The following is a 15,569-nucleotide window of genomic DNA, read 5'->3' on the forward strand; positions in this document are numbered from 1 at the left end:
GTTCATTCATAATTGTTAAATTATGTATTTGTGTCTTTATGCACTAACTTTTCTGCTTGTGTAAGCATTTTTGTAGTTTCCTGCCTTCTATTGCAGGATAGTCGAGATTGGTTAGGGGGTTACTTTGCTTTACTCTACGTATTAATTTAATGCAGAAGAAAATATATATTAGCGGTCATCGCTCTCTCGTCAGGTTGTGTAAAACCAACTACAATGTCTCCAAAAGCAACAGAGGATTACGTAATATCTAGATTGCTTGAAATCTGATATAAAATATTAGAAACTTCCCTCCTCATTTCTGAAGACACGTGACCCTGGAACAAAACGTAGTCCGTGTGTGTGCACGTCCACGTTCCTCCGCTTGCCGAAACAAAAAACGAAATGGTACATACATTTATTAGTTTGAGGAAATGAGAATACAGTATGTGCGTTTCTTCTCTCGCTACGGTCTTAAATTCAATTCCAAAATTCCAGGGCACGTTCGTATAACCATGCATTCGTGGAACTATTTGGAACAGCGGAAGGACATGTTACCCGAACGTCACTTTTTTAACGGGAAGCCATGATGGAAGCTTGAGAGCTTAACAGGGGAGAGGAGAAGCGGAGGAAGTGGAACTGACGGAAGAGCGCACGGAATCGCGCCTACGCGACGTTAAAACATCCAGTTTACCTTTCTTGGTGGAGGCTGTCACTTTTCGTTTCATGTGTCGGAAACCGAGCGTCGTTTGACGGCTGAAAATGTCGATGGCTTTTATTTTTTTAAGGATGTGTAGACGCGCTAGTCGCGGAAGCTAGCGGCTAACGTTAGTCGGAGAACCCACGGACGGAGCGCGAGTCGAGCGCGAGCCGGGCTCTGTCAAACCCTTCTTGAAGTGCAAGCGCCCGGAGAGGATCGTCTCTCCGCCTTTTCGCTCCATCACGGCGGCCACGGTGAGACCAGAGACTTGCCGTGAATTAGAAATACCGCAGTTCGTGACGTTGGGAGTTACTTGTCTCTTCACCCGGGGCTCGTCTGAGCAGAGGAGGGCATTTTGGAAGCCGGGCCTGTGGTGGTTTGGAGCGAGGCCCTTGATGAGAGAGCAGACTCTATTCTAGTTAGCAGGTGAGCTAGCGAAGGACTGCAAAACGAGCAGACCAGACGACCGACCCCAAGAAAAGCAACATTACCCCCTCTCACACTAAATACGTTAAAGACTCCTGTCACGGCCATGGCTGGGATCATAAAGGAATTTGTCAGCCGCAACAAAAGGAGATACCAGGCAGATGGCTTCGACTTGGACTTGACCTGTATCCTTATTGATCAATGAAATATTTCTGTTTTATTTCTTGTGTAGAATTCAGTGTCTGCCATGAAAGTAAAGGCTCGCGGCTTGTTCCGAACCAACGCATCTCCGCTTTATAACCGCGTTTGTTCATTTTAAGTCAGATTTGCGTTTTCACACAAACTATTGGCACTGACACTTAGTCTCCGGCTGGAGTTTGACGCGATCTAGATCGATTGCTTTCTGTAGTCAAAGTCTGCGCTCGTTCACGTCAGTTGTCAATTTGACCATGTTACCAAGCAGACAGAAAATCAACACGGGGCACGCGCGGTCTTTGGATCTGTACCGTCCCAGGCTCGTTTGCAGCTCGACATCCATCCATTTCGTCCATAAATCTGCGCTAACCAGCAGGGTCGGCAAGGTTGAAAATGTCATTTTCTATTCTTATGTAATCCGATCTATCGATTGAGGGCTAAACTGTAACCCTATACGGTCGTTTCAAGGCTCCTCGCACGAAAAACGCAGTTTGGGGGGTTTAAACAAAAGATCCATCACTGGCCTATATGCGATGGATTAGATGAAGTGCACTGGCAGTGTCACACAAAGAGCCGTTGCGTCAGCTGCGTGCGGAAAATGCATCTTATCTTTAAGTACGCCGACAAGCTCGCAAACAAAAAGAAAAACAGTAATATGTGTTGTTTGGAGCCATAGGGTCCTGTTACAGGGTCTCTCGGTGGGATTATTTAGGTGGCCGTTGGGTTTTATTTTAGAAACGTCATTTGTCCTTGCTCAAGTATATGTGCCATATGTCAATGTGATTTGTAATACGGCAAAATATCTTGTTTTTTGATGACGACTGGTCATGTGCGTTGTAGATTAAGCGTAAATCACGATCTAAACGTCGCTGACGGCTTGCTGGTTAAATGACAGGATTCAGTATGACTGGAGGTCTCAGTCGAAGATGCACTATTGGCGCCTTCGACACTGATAAGGGAGCTCAAACACACCATGACTTGAACACAGAAATGAAGTACCATTTCGACTGGATGATGGTTTTCAAGTGACATCTTGCTTAACATAACCTTAGAATATACGTTAAATCAGGTTTACTTTAAAACCTCAAATGAGCTGGGGCCGCATTTACGAAACATTCTTAAGAAAGTTAGGAAAAATTGCCATGTTTTTTCATAAAATTCTTATGTAAGAGAAAAGTTAGGAATGTTATGTATTCCTGAAAAAAACTTAAGACGGTTCTCAAAATGTTCCTAATTTCCAAATTCTCGAAACAAAAGCTGTCGTAAACAGCTTTAAATTAAGAGTCTCGCGGTTGCCTTAAATGTCAAGAGGTAAGATGTTTAACACATGTATCTGGTGGTTTCACATGTTAAGTGTATTGTATTGAACCAGAATAATCATTTTAATGGTTACTTGCCATTTAGGAATCTTTAGGTTGATATAAATGATAAGGTCTAGCTACCTTACTTTAGATTTCATTATAAAAACAAAGTGCTTTTTAACTTCATCCTGTGACAATGTGACTCGAAATGGAGAGGGTCACAAGTATGCCGTAGTAGCTCACAAAAAGTATAAGTATAATTTTTAACGCTTGCTAACATATTGGCTAACATGCGATCCTAAATGCCGTTTAACACATTACATGCTAATATATAAACTGTAGAATGTGATGTGAACACATGAAGTTTATTGTATCAACGTGTACAGTTACTTCAGTTTTATTCTTACAACAAAATTTAAGATGATGTTCAGGAAATTGAGAATCGTACTTGCGAACATTGTAACGAACTTGCTATAATTATCTTAAAAGCAATCTTGTATTTTGTCTTAAGAACAGTTTCGTGTATCTGGCCCCTGGTTTTTAAATGTACAAGAAACAAGGCTGAAAGGACAGATAGAGGACATGATAAAATCACTGACTAGGTGCTGTTCTTTCTCTACATGGCAGAATAGCATTAGCCAGATAAATCTTAATATACAAATCAGCATCAAGGTCAAAGCAGTACGTTTTGAAGTATTTGCACTTTTATTTGGAGATCTCGCGTATTATAGAAGTTGAATATGAATGAATGGATTGCACAAGTCCGGGCATTGATTTTCTCTTGCATGCTGAGATGGTGTGTGGGCTCAGTAAATAGACACATTGGAAGTGATTCCATCATGATATGCCCTCATCACATTTTACATGCATTCTGTTGGTCGATAAAGTGGTGTGCAGGAATAGCAAGATATAATGATGTCATTCTTCTGACCTCATTGTCTTTTACGATGCAGATAAACACTTACGATTGATCAAGAAATTGGTTAGCGACAGAAATTGTTAACTAATAAAATACAACTGGCATGAGAGCATACTCGGGTATAAGTATGTTTACTAGACTCCAAGAGACAAGGTTTTCATTACCATTGATACATGTTATGTTTATAAAAAAATGCAGGCAAGATTAGAAAGAGGCACTTTTGCACGTTAAAAAAATAGCGTTATGGTCACTGCAGACTATAGTTACAATTTCTATGCAATGTATGCCACAAAATAACCAGTTGACCAGTTAGTATACCGGCATCTGTTATGTAGCTGTTTTTTTACTGCATTAAGTGATATTTATCATATGTTACAGCTTTAGTCAATGTAACTAAAGATGTCAGACATTATGCATGAGATTCACATTATTTATTGATAATCATACAAGATCTGCATTGCATTTACCAAATTATTTGCAAGGATGTGTCGAAAGTATATGGTTTCTGTGTAGCGTTTCGATCAAAGCATTCTTTATGACCTCTGAAATTTAACTACTATTGCTGAGATCAGAAATCTGGATTCTTAACAAAAGACCTTTTATATGTTAACATGCATTTGAACTGTAAACAACTGGAACAGATGACAAGAGGGGCCACTGTCATATGCATTGACTTGAAACAGGATTTTATTGTATTACTCATCAACATGTTGGTAGAGTGGTGGCACTGTTTTCAGATCACAGCTTTATCAGATGTTGTACTTGGAAGACCAGTGCACGGCTTATGAGAATAGCTGTCAGTGTTTTTTTTAGTGGCAGAAGTGTTAAACGGACACTTCACCCAAAAATTTCTGTCATTTGACTCACCTTCGAGTTGTTCCAAATCTGTATACATTTCTTTGCTCTAATGAACACAGAGAAAGATATCTGGAAGAATGCTTATAACCAGACCGATTGTGCCCACCATTGACTACCATAGTGGGAAAAAATACAATGGTAGTCAAAAGTGCTGTTTGCTGTCCTACATTCTTGAAAATAATGAGTCAACTGGGGGCAAAATCTGTTTGGCATTCTTCCAAATATTTTTCTCCGTGTTCATCAGATTCAGAACAAAGAAATGTATACCGATTTGGAACAACTCGAAGGTGAGTAAACGATGACAGAATTAAGATGTTGGGTGAGGTGTCCCATTAACAGTTAACCAGATTTACCTGTGATCCACCAATCATAAGCACAGGAAGATGTCACTTGATAACCATCATCCAGGCGAAATGGCACTTAATTTCTGTGTTCCAGTCATGGTGTATTTGAGCTCCGTTTGAAGTTATTTCTAGAGAAATCTTGTTGGGAGGAAGGAGTCAAAGGTTTGTTTATTCAGATCCACACAGATTTTCAAGAATTTGATCATCCGTGATTTAATACATTTGACCATATTTAAGTGTATTCCTCAGAATTATTTATTTGTATACATCAGTGCAGGAAGAAAGGGCAAAAATGTTCAAACTCTGTCTGTGTCTGCCCATCAATTTTGATCTTATGCTTGTCAGTGAGTATGTTTGCTATAGCTGGGTTGTTGTAATTGTGTTTGAGAATACACATTGGCATGTGTAGGTCAGGCTCAAGCAGTGATGCGCTCTCATGCGCTATAGAAAGGTGAGGAAGGAAAGTGATTCCAGGCCGGGCTGAGGCACAGTGTGATTTATTTAGTGCCCCTGTGTGGCCCTCTGGGTTAGAGGTCTATGCATTGGTCTCTTACGGCGAGGACCATCTGTTCTATATTACCCAGTATCCTGTTATCTGAGCTCTCATTGCACAACTAAGAGTAAATCGCTGCTTTAGTGGAAATGCTGAAGTTTGGTACTGAACCGGCATTATGTTTGTTGCATAATCGTAGTGCTTTGCATTGTGTCCCACCCAGCCTCACCTTAATATTTTGCAATGCATATCGGTTCATAAAAATGAGTTCTCAAGAAATGTAATCTAAAATGTTCTCATTCTTACGGCAAACCTATTTTATGGGTCTCTGGAACACAAAGGAAGATTTTTGTGGATGAAAATCAATGGGGACTGGAATAGTCATATTTCAAATGGCAAAGTCGTATAACAGGATTACGAAAATGGTCCATAATACTCATGCACCAAGTTCAAAGTCTTCTGATAGCTTTGTGTGATGATCAACAAGCCTCTCAAATGAACTACAGAATTCATTTTTTCATACAAAAGTGGCACAAGTGCAAACCTAAATGTGTCATGATAAAACTGATGATCCTTTTTTTCATTTGATAGTTACAGCAGAATATTTCTGTTGAACACTGTGGTTTGTACATATTGCTTCAGAAGTCTAGGAAGGCTCCTGAGTTGTATGAAATGATGACTCTTGGTACATGGGAAAGAGTTGCTAGTGTATTAAAAGTGTACTTTGATTGTGTTTGACAAAGCGTTTTGAACAGGTTTCGGAACAAGGGTATGCAAGTCATCTTTTTATGTTGGTTCAGATAATTTGACATTTTTGCAAAAATTGCACTTTAAACCCTTTTTTTTCCCTAGGAATTACTAGGAATCCTCTTGATTTCCTTGACCGAGTTGTTAAGATATTTATCCTAATATAATTGCTATGGGGTTTCCTGCTGAGAGACTCGAGGGTGTCTACAGAAATAACATAGACGATGTAGTGCGGTAAGTATTTCTTTCTGCAAAGCTGTAATCTTTCCAAGTCAGATATTTTAACAATATTTTAGTGGTCCAAAAAAGGCACAACTGCTTTGATCTTTGCAAACATGTTGGACTAAGCCTGTCCCAGTTGCCCAGTGACATTATCTCTAAGGCTTCATGCTGTAATTCCCTGGAATTGTAAAGATTAGTGATTGTGAACAACCAGACAAAGAGAGCAGTGTAGGGTGCTGCTGTTTGTACAATTTAACCAACGTTGACTTTGTTGATATCATTGTTTTCTTTCTGCAGGTTCCTCGATTCAAAGCATAAAAATCATTACAAGATATATAATCTGTAAGTTTATTTTCATTGACTTCAGTTTTCTGCTATCTGCTGTCATTTGTAAAGATTTGTAACTGCTGTCCTGCGTTTGCTGTTGCGTGACATGCCGCAATCATGTTCAAATCAAGATATAAAAAGAATCAACTAAATGATTTTGAATGGATTGTATTGTTCTGTTTAGTATGGGAGTTATGCAAATGTCTACAGTAGAAAAGCGTTTCGTTGAACCTTGAAACGTGACGTTGAATGCTCGCTTACATTTTCCATCTTTTTATCTTTAGATGTGCAGAAAGAAATTATGACGCTGCCAAATTTAATTGCAGAGGTAAGATGCATGAATTGCATTAATAAGATCTGCGAAACATGATGTCAGTTTGTGTCTGGTAATGTTGAAGGTGTGTCAACGGACCTATCGATTTGTCCCCTGCAGTTGCACAGTATCCTTTCGAGGACCACAATCCTCCCCAGCTAGAGCTTATCAAACCTTTTTGTGAAGATTTGGATAAGTGGCTCGGTGAAAACGACAATCACGTGGCTGCCATTCATTGTAAAGCTGGAAAGGGACGGACGGGTGTCATGATTTGTGCGTACTTATTACACCGAGGCAAATTCAAAAAAGCACAAGAGGCTCTGGACTTCTACGGTGAAGTTAGGACCAGAGATAAGAAGGTATTGGGTATTTGTATGTTAGTTAATTTAATCAGAATTTTTTTAAACATTGTTTATAGTGTCGAATTGTTTTTTCATCAATCATGAAATTCTGCCTTGTAAACAACTTTTATGCCGTGTAACCAATGTTGCATGGGCATGCTGAATATTATAGTATTACATATTTTGAATGTTTTATTATAACCTAGTAGTGTGTTTCAATCCACTCACACACTGATGGGCCCTGTCACATAATTTTAGGTTTAAATTCCTGCAACGTGTTTACCAAACCCCAGAGGTGAGCTTTATTTTAATGGTCCGGGTTTGCTTTTTCACAGGGAGTGACTATTCCCAGTCAGAGGCGATATGTGTACTACTACAGCTACCTTCTGAGAAATAAGGTGGAGTACAAACCCGTTGCCTTGCTCTTTCACAAGATGGTGTTTGAGACTGTGCCTATGTTCAGTGGAGGAACCTGCAGTAAGTTCTCTTTCTCACTCTCTCTCTCCTAATGTTTGGGCGTGGGTTCTGTTTACACCTGTTATTACCATCCATCTCTGGTGGTCTGTTCACAAGTGGTCAGGTGAGACAGATGGCTGTTTACACCTGGTTTTAGCATGCGTCTCAGGTGTGTTTCCCGTGACAGTTTGTGATGGGGTGCTTGGAGGGGTTAGAGTCTGGTTTTGTGAATGTATAGACTGCTAATTACATCACTGTATAGCTCTATGAGGATTATTTGCCAAAATCTAAGGAACCACAACTTTTGAATATAATTCAGTTTTTAATCTTCTGTAAATTATTATTTGACCCTGTGAGCTCTTAAATGAAGTTAACATGATTTTCATTGTGAAAGTTGTAAAGTCTTTTTAGCACAATTGATTGACCGGTTGAATGGATCGTCTTTTTATGCCAAAAGTATCAGGGTTAGTATTTACACTGCATTAAAAAAACTAATCCTTTGTACATCCTGTTCACACCTGCAATTAGTGTAATCCACGTCTGCTCTGATTGCCCGAAACGGATTGTAATACCAGGTGTAAATGAAACTCTCTGCCTTTGCTTTTTCACCCGTTTCAAATTCTGACCTAGAAATTCTCATTTCCACTTTTTCCATCACCTCTATGAGCAGATTATTGTGCACTTTGGTCTTTGGCTTTTTTAAAGAATGTTTTTGAAAGGTGGCAGGTATGCCAGGACATGTGTGAAGATTTTCCGGGCTGATTCTGTAGCACTGCATCCGTGTTTCTTTGTGCGTGACACCTGTATACCTCCTCTGGGCCCTATTCTGAACATGTTAATGGCGATGTTGACTGAGCCTGTCTTCAGGTTTCAAGGCGCTTACTCCAATAGCTCCAGAAAGAGAGGGACAAAAAGGATGCAACTACAGAACTGGATCATTCATTGATTCATTCAGCCTCTTTTTATTATTTGTATGTCTTTGTAATATGTGACTTTCCTGTCTTTGACAGGCATACCTATTCCAGTGTCACTTAAGACACTACGTGTGTGTGTGTGTCTGTGTGTATTGTGCTCTTTTGAAAACACTTTCTTCCCCTTCATAGTGCCCTTTCTCTTGCTCTGACCAGACTGCCGGACAGTTTTTAATCTTCTTCTTTTTCTCCAAGGGGATACTGCTGTAAAAAGCAAGAGCGAGCAGATTCCACATGGGTTCAGAAAAACCAATTGGCATTGGGGTAACATCAGCTTTTTCTAAAATGTTTGTCATTTTTTTCAGTTTTGTTAGCCTAGGCATGTTGCTGTGTAAAATGTTGTTGCCACTCTCGGGTGGTCTTTTGTAACGCCAAAAACAGGGCGTATGGGAAGCGGTCTTGGTCAGATGTTCTCAGAATAGGGCCCTTAGCATGCCACTATTACCTAATTTGTATTTTCTTGTATAATTTCTGTCAGCAGCTGTGTTCTCTTTCCTGTATTTTCTTTCAAATTTCTAATATGAATTTGATCACTTTTCTGTCTTTGTAACTGAGAAACTTCACATGCAGTGCTGGAATGACAGTTGCAGTGCTCTTTCTAACAGATCCTCAGTTTGTGGTGTACCAGCTGAAGGTGAAGATCCACACTTCCAACCCGACACACACCAAGAGAGAGGAGAAATACATGTTCTTTGAGTTTCCACAGCCGCTGCCCGTATGTGGAGATATCAAGGTGGAGTTCTTCCACAAGCAGAACAAGATGCTGAAAAAGGTGCGTTATCCCAAATAGCTCAAGGACACTTGTGCACTGATACTTTCTTTTGGCTTGGTTTCTTTTGCTGCATCAGATACAAAAATTGCTTGTCACTAAAATAGTTGCATTGGCCTGGTTAGGAAATCCAGTTTTTGTGTACACGCATTTCACTTGATTCACGTTTGCTCAATCAGGACAAGATGTTTCACTTTTGGGTGAACACCTTCTTCATCCCTGGACCAGAGGAGAGCTCGGAGAAGGTGGAAAACGGAGGTTTAGTGAAGGAACTGGATGGGATCCAGACCACAGAACGAGGAGAGAATAAAAAGGATTATCTAATCCTGACCTTAACCAAGAATGACTTGGATAAGGCCAATAAGGATAAAGCCAACAGATACTTCTCTCCAAACTTCAAGGTGTGTTAAGTGCTGCTACAAAAAAGCGAGATAGCCTCATTTAATGTTGAATCAGTAGATTCATAGAGTCTGAAAAATGTGTGGTCTGTCTTTTTCTCAAGGTGAAACTTTACTTCACGAAACCAGTGGAGGAGCCATCCAACTCGGAGTCCAGCACTTACACATCTATAACCCCGGATGTTAGCGATAATGAACCGGACCATTATAGATATTCTGACACGACAGACTCGGACCCAGAAAATGAACAGTTTGACGATGAGCAGATTACAAAAGTTTGAAATATTTTTATGGGAAGAAAAACAAACCTAATAGAATTGTTTAAAGGAGAAAACTTGAATATGAACTGAAAGCAAGTAAATTTTTTTCATCAACAGAAGTAGGACACGTCACGTTAAAACGCCACAAGTTTTTAGGGACAAAAATGCTGACCAATTTTTTTTTTAAGTTCACCCTTCTACATGAAGTATCAACACTGATGTTCTGTGGATACAAATGTGACAGTATATGTTATGTAAATACATTTTCATGCCGTAAGGAAAAGGAAACCCATTTAGGATGGGAGATGGTTTGTGGGAGAATCCAGTGGAGATCTAAATTTGCTGCTCCGTCACCTGTTGAAATTAAGGCCAGTGCATAAATCTTCTTTTTACGCTTCTTTCCTACCTACTGTGAAGCTCTTATGCTGTGGGAACGCCGGCATTTGTGATTTGGGTTCTGTTGTTCAGTGGAAACCATTTTTCGCTCTGGATTCATCATTACTACTACAGCAGTGGTGGTAAGGGTTTTTCGGAGCTACATGACATATTGGCAGAAAACACTGCAAATAGCAACACCGTGTATTATCCTTTTCTTTTTAATGCAAATCTACACAAACAACAGGGAGACCAGTGTTGCAATAATGTTAACACTATAGCTCATCCAAGAAGGTGTGCATGTTATTGGAATCCATATTGTCAAATAAACGCTATACAATGTTTTTCTAAAAGGTTTCTAAAAGTCATTTAAAACGTGATTGTATTTTAAAGGAAGTCATTGCCATCCCACCATGAGATTTTAATCTGTAAACGGTCTCTTAACTGCACTTGCATTTTATAACTCGCAAGTTCCCCATTTTCAACTGGCACTTGTTTCGTTTTCAGTTAGTAACGGTTTATGATCTGAGCTTAAAATAGCTTCAGTCATTCGACATATGTTCTTTTAACATGTTGATGATGGCGAACATCTCTGAATCCGCTAGCAGTGAATGCGTTCGCTCTTTTGTTGGTCATGCAAACTTTACGGCTCATTGCATGAGAAGCCCTTCTGAATGTATCAACCTTGGATGCAAGTTCTGGTTCGACAGCATTCACAAACTTTCTCCAGGCTTTCGGACATCTGAGCTTTGGCTCTCTGTCTGTAGCCTAATGGTGCATGATCTAATGAAATCTGGATCCGCCGTTTATCCAGCAATGGTGCTCATAATCTGCAGACTCACAATGTAGTGATTTCAGCGCAAATCTCATGGTGCATTTAAACGTGCCGCGGTGCATCGTAACTGTTAGCTGCACTTCGATGTGCATAACCGATAGTCTCCAGCGTTCCGATGTCCCTAGCTTAGTTGACATGGTTTTTTTACCTCTTCTTGGAACAGGCCTCGTTCCAGTCTGGACTGTTAGTCCAGTTAGTGCAGCTACAGATTTTACACAGTCCTGTGCTTGCTTCAGAAATATTAAAGCCCTATATATGAGAATATTTAAATGTATGATTTTCTTTTAAGCATGCCAACTCTTTTTTTTTTAGCACATCTGGCTGATTAAGTCGGAAAACAAAAACGTTCTCAGTCTCTTGGGAAAGAATCTTCAATGAGAGTAGTGAGTAAGCTGCCTTTTTCCTGTGCTGTTAACATTCAGGCTTCACACTCGTCACCAGCCCACCGCACACGTTGTACATCTCGCCTTCCTTAAAGAACACACGCGTCCCAGACATGAGGAGGAAACTCTGCCTTCCTTCATGTGATTGTACACTAACCAACCCAGAATAAGACACCTAACCTTTTGAGGATTCTCTCTTTTTTGTTTACATTTCAGATCACTGAAAACATGCCAAAATTAAGCTTGATCTTTTTTTGTGGAGGCGGGGCCCACGGGAGGTTTTCTTTGCTTTACTTGAAGTTGACAATGCTTACTCTTCTACTGCTTTGATGCCTACCATTCTGCGCAAGCACTGACTTTTATTTAAAGCTACTATACGAGAGCAACATATTGTAATAAACACGTGCACTGTTACAGGTTCTTGCAGGGTTTCAGTCAGCGGTCCACAGTATATATATTTTTTGTTAGTTTGTCCGTTTTATTTTTCTATGGAAATGCTCGCAGCAATCAGACATACGAGAGAAGAGGAGGAATTAAAACGTCCATGAATTTTGACGCTGCGCATCAACATAGAATCAAATGTCATTGACTGAAATGTTTTTAAGCATAAAATAGAAAAAAAGAATGCAATTATTTATGAAAGTATTCCTTCACGTTCTGACAGCGACCCCCTGCAGGTTTTCTGATATTTTACAGTCGTCCTTAAAGTGCGCAAACTTCAGATGTTTGGTGCTTTAATAATGTATGACGTCACATAACCGGTCCATTTCTGCCACACAAACCCCCGTTTCATTTAGACAATTTAGCCGCAGTACCTTAACGTGCAAAAACTCGGACGTCCCTTACGTGGCACGGGCGCGTGGAGCTCACAGGCAGCATAAAAAATTAACTTAAAGCTTTAATGAAAAACAAGAAGTCTTGAAAGGTGCCAGTGTATGTTTCATGTCACTCTTAGCGGATTCGTGCAATATGTTGTTATGATGCCTGTGGTTGCCACAAAGTGCCTCTTGTTTACAGCTGAAGAAAAAAGTGCTTGCTTTAAAAACTGTTGTAGAACATAACGTTGTGCATGCGGATGGATGGGGTGGTACTGTGCACTAAATCGTCCAGCTAGACCTGCAGCAGGGGGCCCTTTGGACTTCGGTCACGCTCCATTTGAAACCCTTCTCTCCCCCAGAGGGTTTTTATGTTCATCATGTGAACTCGGTATATTTTGGGTCTTTAAGAAAACAGCCTTACTCCGTTTCAAGCCAGATTCTATTGTGCTGTGCAACAGTTGCTCTGTGTGTGATTGCCTATGCACTGAGTACAAGAACCAACCATGTATGAAATATTGTACAGGTAATCATGTTGCTCCTACACATCACATGTTTGTTTGTAATTGTATGTGTAAACTGCCCTTTATCTTAGTGTTATAAACTCCACATAAATCCAATAAAGTCTCATTCTCTTGCCAGTTTGTCGTTTTGTGTGTAAATCTGAATTAGGGGTGTCACAAATGTAAAAGAATATTGCCTGCACACTGACATTTTTGTCTATTCAATACAATTGCATTGCATCAAAGCAGCTGTCTTTTTGTCTTAAAGGGGTAGTTCAACCAAAAATAAAACGTGTGTCAGCCTCATATCTTCAAAACCTAAATGTGACTCCTTTATGGAACACAAAAGAAGATGTTTTAAGAAATATCTCAGTGATGTTGAGTCCATAGAATTAAAGTCAATGGGGGCCAGTGTAGTTTGGTTACCAACATTCTTCAAAATATCTGCTTTTGTGTTCTGCAGAAGAAAGTAATTCAAATAGGTTTGGAATGACATGAGGGTGAGTAAAGAGAATTTTCGGTGAACTGTCCCTTTAAGGAGCCTTGGTTTAAAAGTATAATTCAATATTGCATCAATTAAATGGGAAAGTAATTCAAAAATAAAATATTGTATTTTCAATACAGCTCCAATATTGGGTAACCTATTCATAAAACACTTTTCCAATTCTTTATAAAGTCTGTTTTATTTGAGCATGATGACCGTTTCTTTTTTCTGTTGCTTCATACCTATTACAGCTCTACTAGTTCTGACTGAACTCATGACTTGAGATCTCATGCAGAAGGTGCTTTTCATGTCAGCTGAGCATATGTTCAGGAAAATGAATATGTAGTTCTGTTTTTCCTCTCGACTTCTCTAAAACTACTCTTGGGGACTATTTAGATTTTTTAGCAGAACAAAATTTTTTTTATAACCTTGTGTAAATAAACTGCCGCATGGGATACATCTTTGTGCCCAGAAAATAAACTTTATGTTTTAAATATATCTCGATTAGGTTTAAAAGTAGTCTGAGTAAAAACCACAAACCACACTTTGTGTCTAGAAGTTGACTTGAGATCTGTTCATGTTAATGACCTGCGATTTACCCTCCGTCTCTGTTATCTATAAATAATGGCATCGCTGTTGGACCCAGAGGAGCCGTAGAGCGTTTGCTTACATAATCTGCATGCATGTTTCCCACTAATTTCCAAGGAAAACAGGTTTACTGCGGACTGATGAATTTATCTGATCTCTGTTATCATTATGTCCAAAGTTAGAAATAGGTTGCTTCAGAGTAATTTGAGTTTGGTTTCTTTTTATTTTACGTCAGTATCTACATTTGTCTCCTGTAATGTGTTTTTTGAATCATGCGTAGTCCAAAATTAAATAAGTTAATTGAATAGAAAAACCCAAATCTGTTACACGGACACAACTTTCCATCCATACTAATGCAATTAAAAGAATAATTTTCCCTGTTGTTTCATCTGAGATACACAAAAACCATATACAGAATCCAACATGCTTGTGCATAGCGTGACTGATGTTCTCAGAAGTGCATAATGCGTCCCTGTTTGATTTGACCCAGGACATGCTCAGATCAGGACAGAAATCAAAAGCAGAAGTTTCGACACCCTCCTCCCCCCTTTCCACATTCACCATTGTGATCATGTCATGATGAACAGCCTTCACCAGACCTGACCTCACAACCTTGTGATGAATCTTCATCTGCTGCTTTCACTTTTATATCTCCCTTTTGCCAAATTTGCCTCTTTCAAACAGCCAATCGTGCAGCATATATGAGAAAGTCATAACTGTCAGGCTGACAGTTGCAATGAAAAGAAATAAACTACAAACAATGCAAAAGATGACAATGTGCTACACCACGTCAAAGCTGCAGTAAGGTGTTCGGAAGTAACTTTGCCATCTGAACTGGTGGGTAATAGTCGGCTGTGAAGTCTGCATTAGTGCGCCCTCAGCAAAAAGATGCCTCGTGGGAGCCTTGCGGTTGCTAAAGAGAGAGTTCATGGGCACCCTTCTGGAACTTAAAATGATCAATGGGATGCACCGCGGTCTCGTGGACTTCACAGACACGTGTGAAAGAAGGCCACAATCGACATCCATTGCTGACGATTTGCCAGGAGCGGATAGCATTTCTAATTTCTTTGTTTTACGTTGTGCCAGCAATGCTCAACTATCTCCATCTGTAGACTTGGAGACGGAAGGTCTTTATGAAGCGTTAAAATAAAGCAGGAGAAATGACTTTGCTGAAGTCTTGGCTCTGAGGTTCTCTTGGGTTCATCTAGCCTACAGCAGACCGACTGGTGCTTGTGGTAAGTGAGATAAACAGGCAGATCTGACGCCAGGGCCTGCTTCTCGCCTGTTAATCTGATGTAACAGATGCATCTGAAGTTCAGTCTCACTCAGGTTGGCTGACACTAAAGGCTGTGCCTCAGTTACCTAACAACACTCCAGCAGCATGGTAACTCCCCAAGAGAAAGATGACATAACCACCTCCCACACTCTGAATATACACTTGCCTCAACCCTCAGCAGCTACTCTTAACATAGGGAAAAAATCAGGCTCTTTTGGGAGCTAAGAAAAGTTTACTCAAAAAGGGTGGGTTACCTCCTCTCCAATTGAAAAAACATGCTGTTTATAGGAGAAA

General features: G+C 39.9%; 1 protein-coding gene across 3 annotated transcripts; it reads left to right on the plus strand.

Moving 5' to 3' along the window:
• Positions 1-297: 297 nt before the first annotated feature.
• ptenb (phosphatase and tensin homolog B) lies at positions 298-13,068 on the plus strand. 3 transcript variants are annotated; one of them, XM_079476757.1, is made up of 10 exons: positions 298-1,287; positions 6,109-6,193; positions 6,479-6,523; positions 6,793-6,836; positions 6,942-7,180; positions 7,498-7,639; positions 8,785-8,853; positions 9,195-9,361; positions 9,538-9,759; positions 9,861-13,068. In XM_079476757.1, the coding sequence occupies exons 1-10, from the start codon at positions 1,209-1,211 to the stop codon at positions 10,035-10,037; spliced, it is 1,269 nt and encodes a 422-aa protein (XP_079332883.1). In that variant the 5' UTR covers positions 298-1,208; the 3' UTR covers positions 10,038-13,068. The 3 variants fall into 3 exon arrangements, with proteins under 3 accessions (XP_079332883.1, XP_079332884.1, XP_079332885.1); XM_079476759.1 differs by lacking the exon at positions 298-1,287 and adding an exon at positions 1,536-1,683 and having other exon boundaries at positions 6,065-6,193; XM_079476758.1 differs by lacking the exon at positions 8,785-8,853 and having other exon boundaries at positions 537-1,287; positions 9,861-13,064.
• Positions 13,069-15,569: the final 2,501 nt, after the last annotated feature.

Source organism: Barbatula barbatula (assembly GCF_947034865.1).
Source record: "Barbatula barbatula genome assembly, chromosome: 16".
NCBI classification, from domain to species: Eukaryota; Metazoa; Chordata; class Actinopteri; order Cypriniformes; family Nemacheilidae; genus Barbatula; species Barbatula barbatula.

What these genes read in the sequence shown, in the direction of transcription:
- ptenb (XM_079476757.1), top strand. Translation starts at nt 1,209, where the DNA reads ATGGCTGGGATCATAAAGGAATTTGTCAGCCGCAACAAAAGGAGATAC. An exon ending in CATTACAAGATATATAATCT is followed by an intron (nt 6,524 to 6,792) that starts GTAAGTTTATTT and finishes TTTTATCTTTAG; the next exon opens with ATGTGCAGAAAGAAATTATG. An exon ending in GTTCAGTGGAGGAACCTGCA is followed by an intron (nt 7,640 to 8,784) that starts GTAAGTTCTCTT and finishes TTTTTCTCCAAG; the next exon opens with GGGATACTGCTGTAAAAAGC.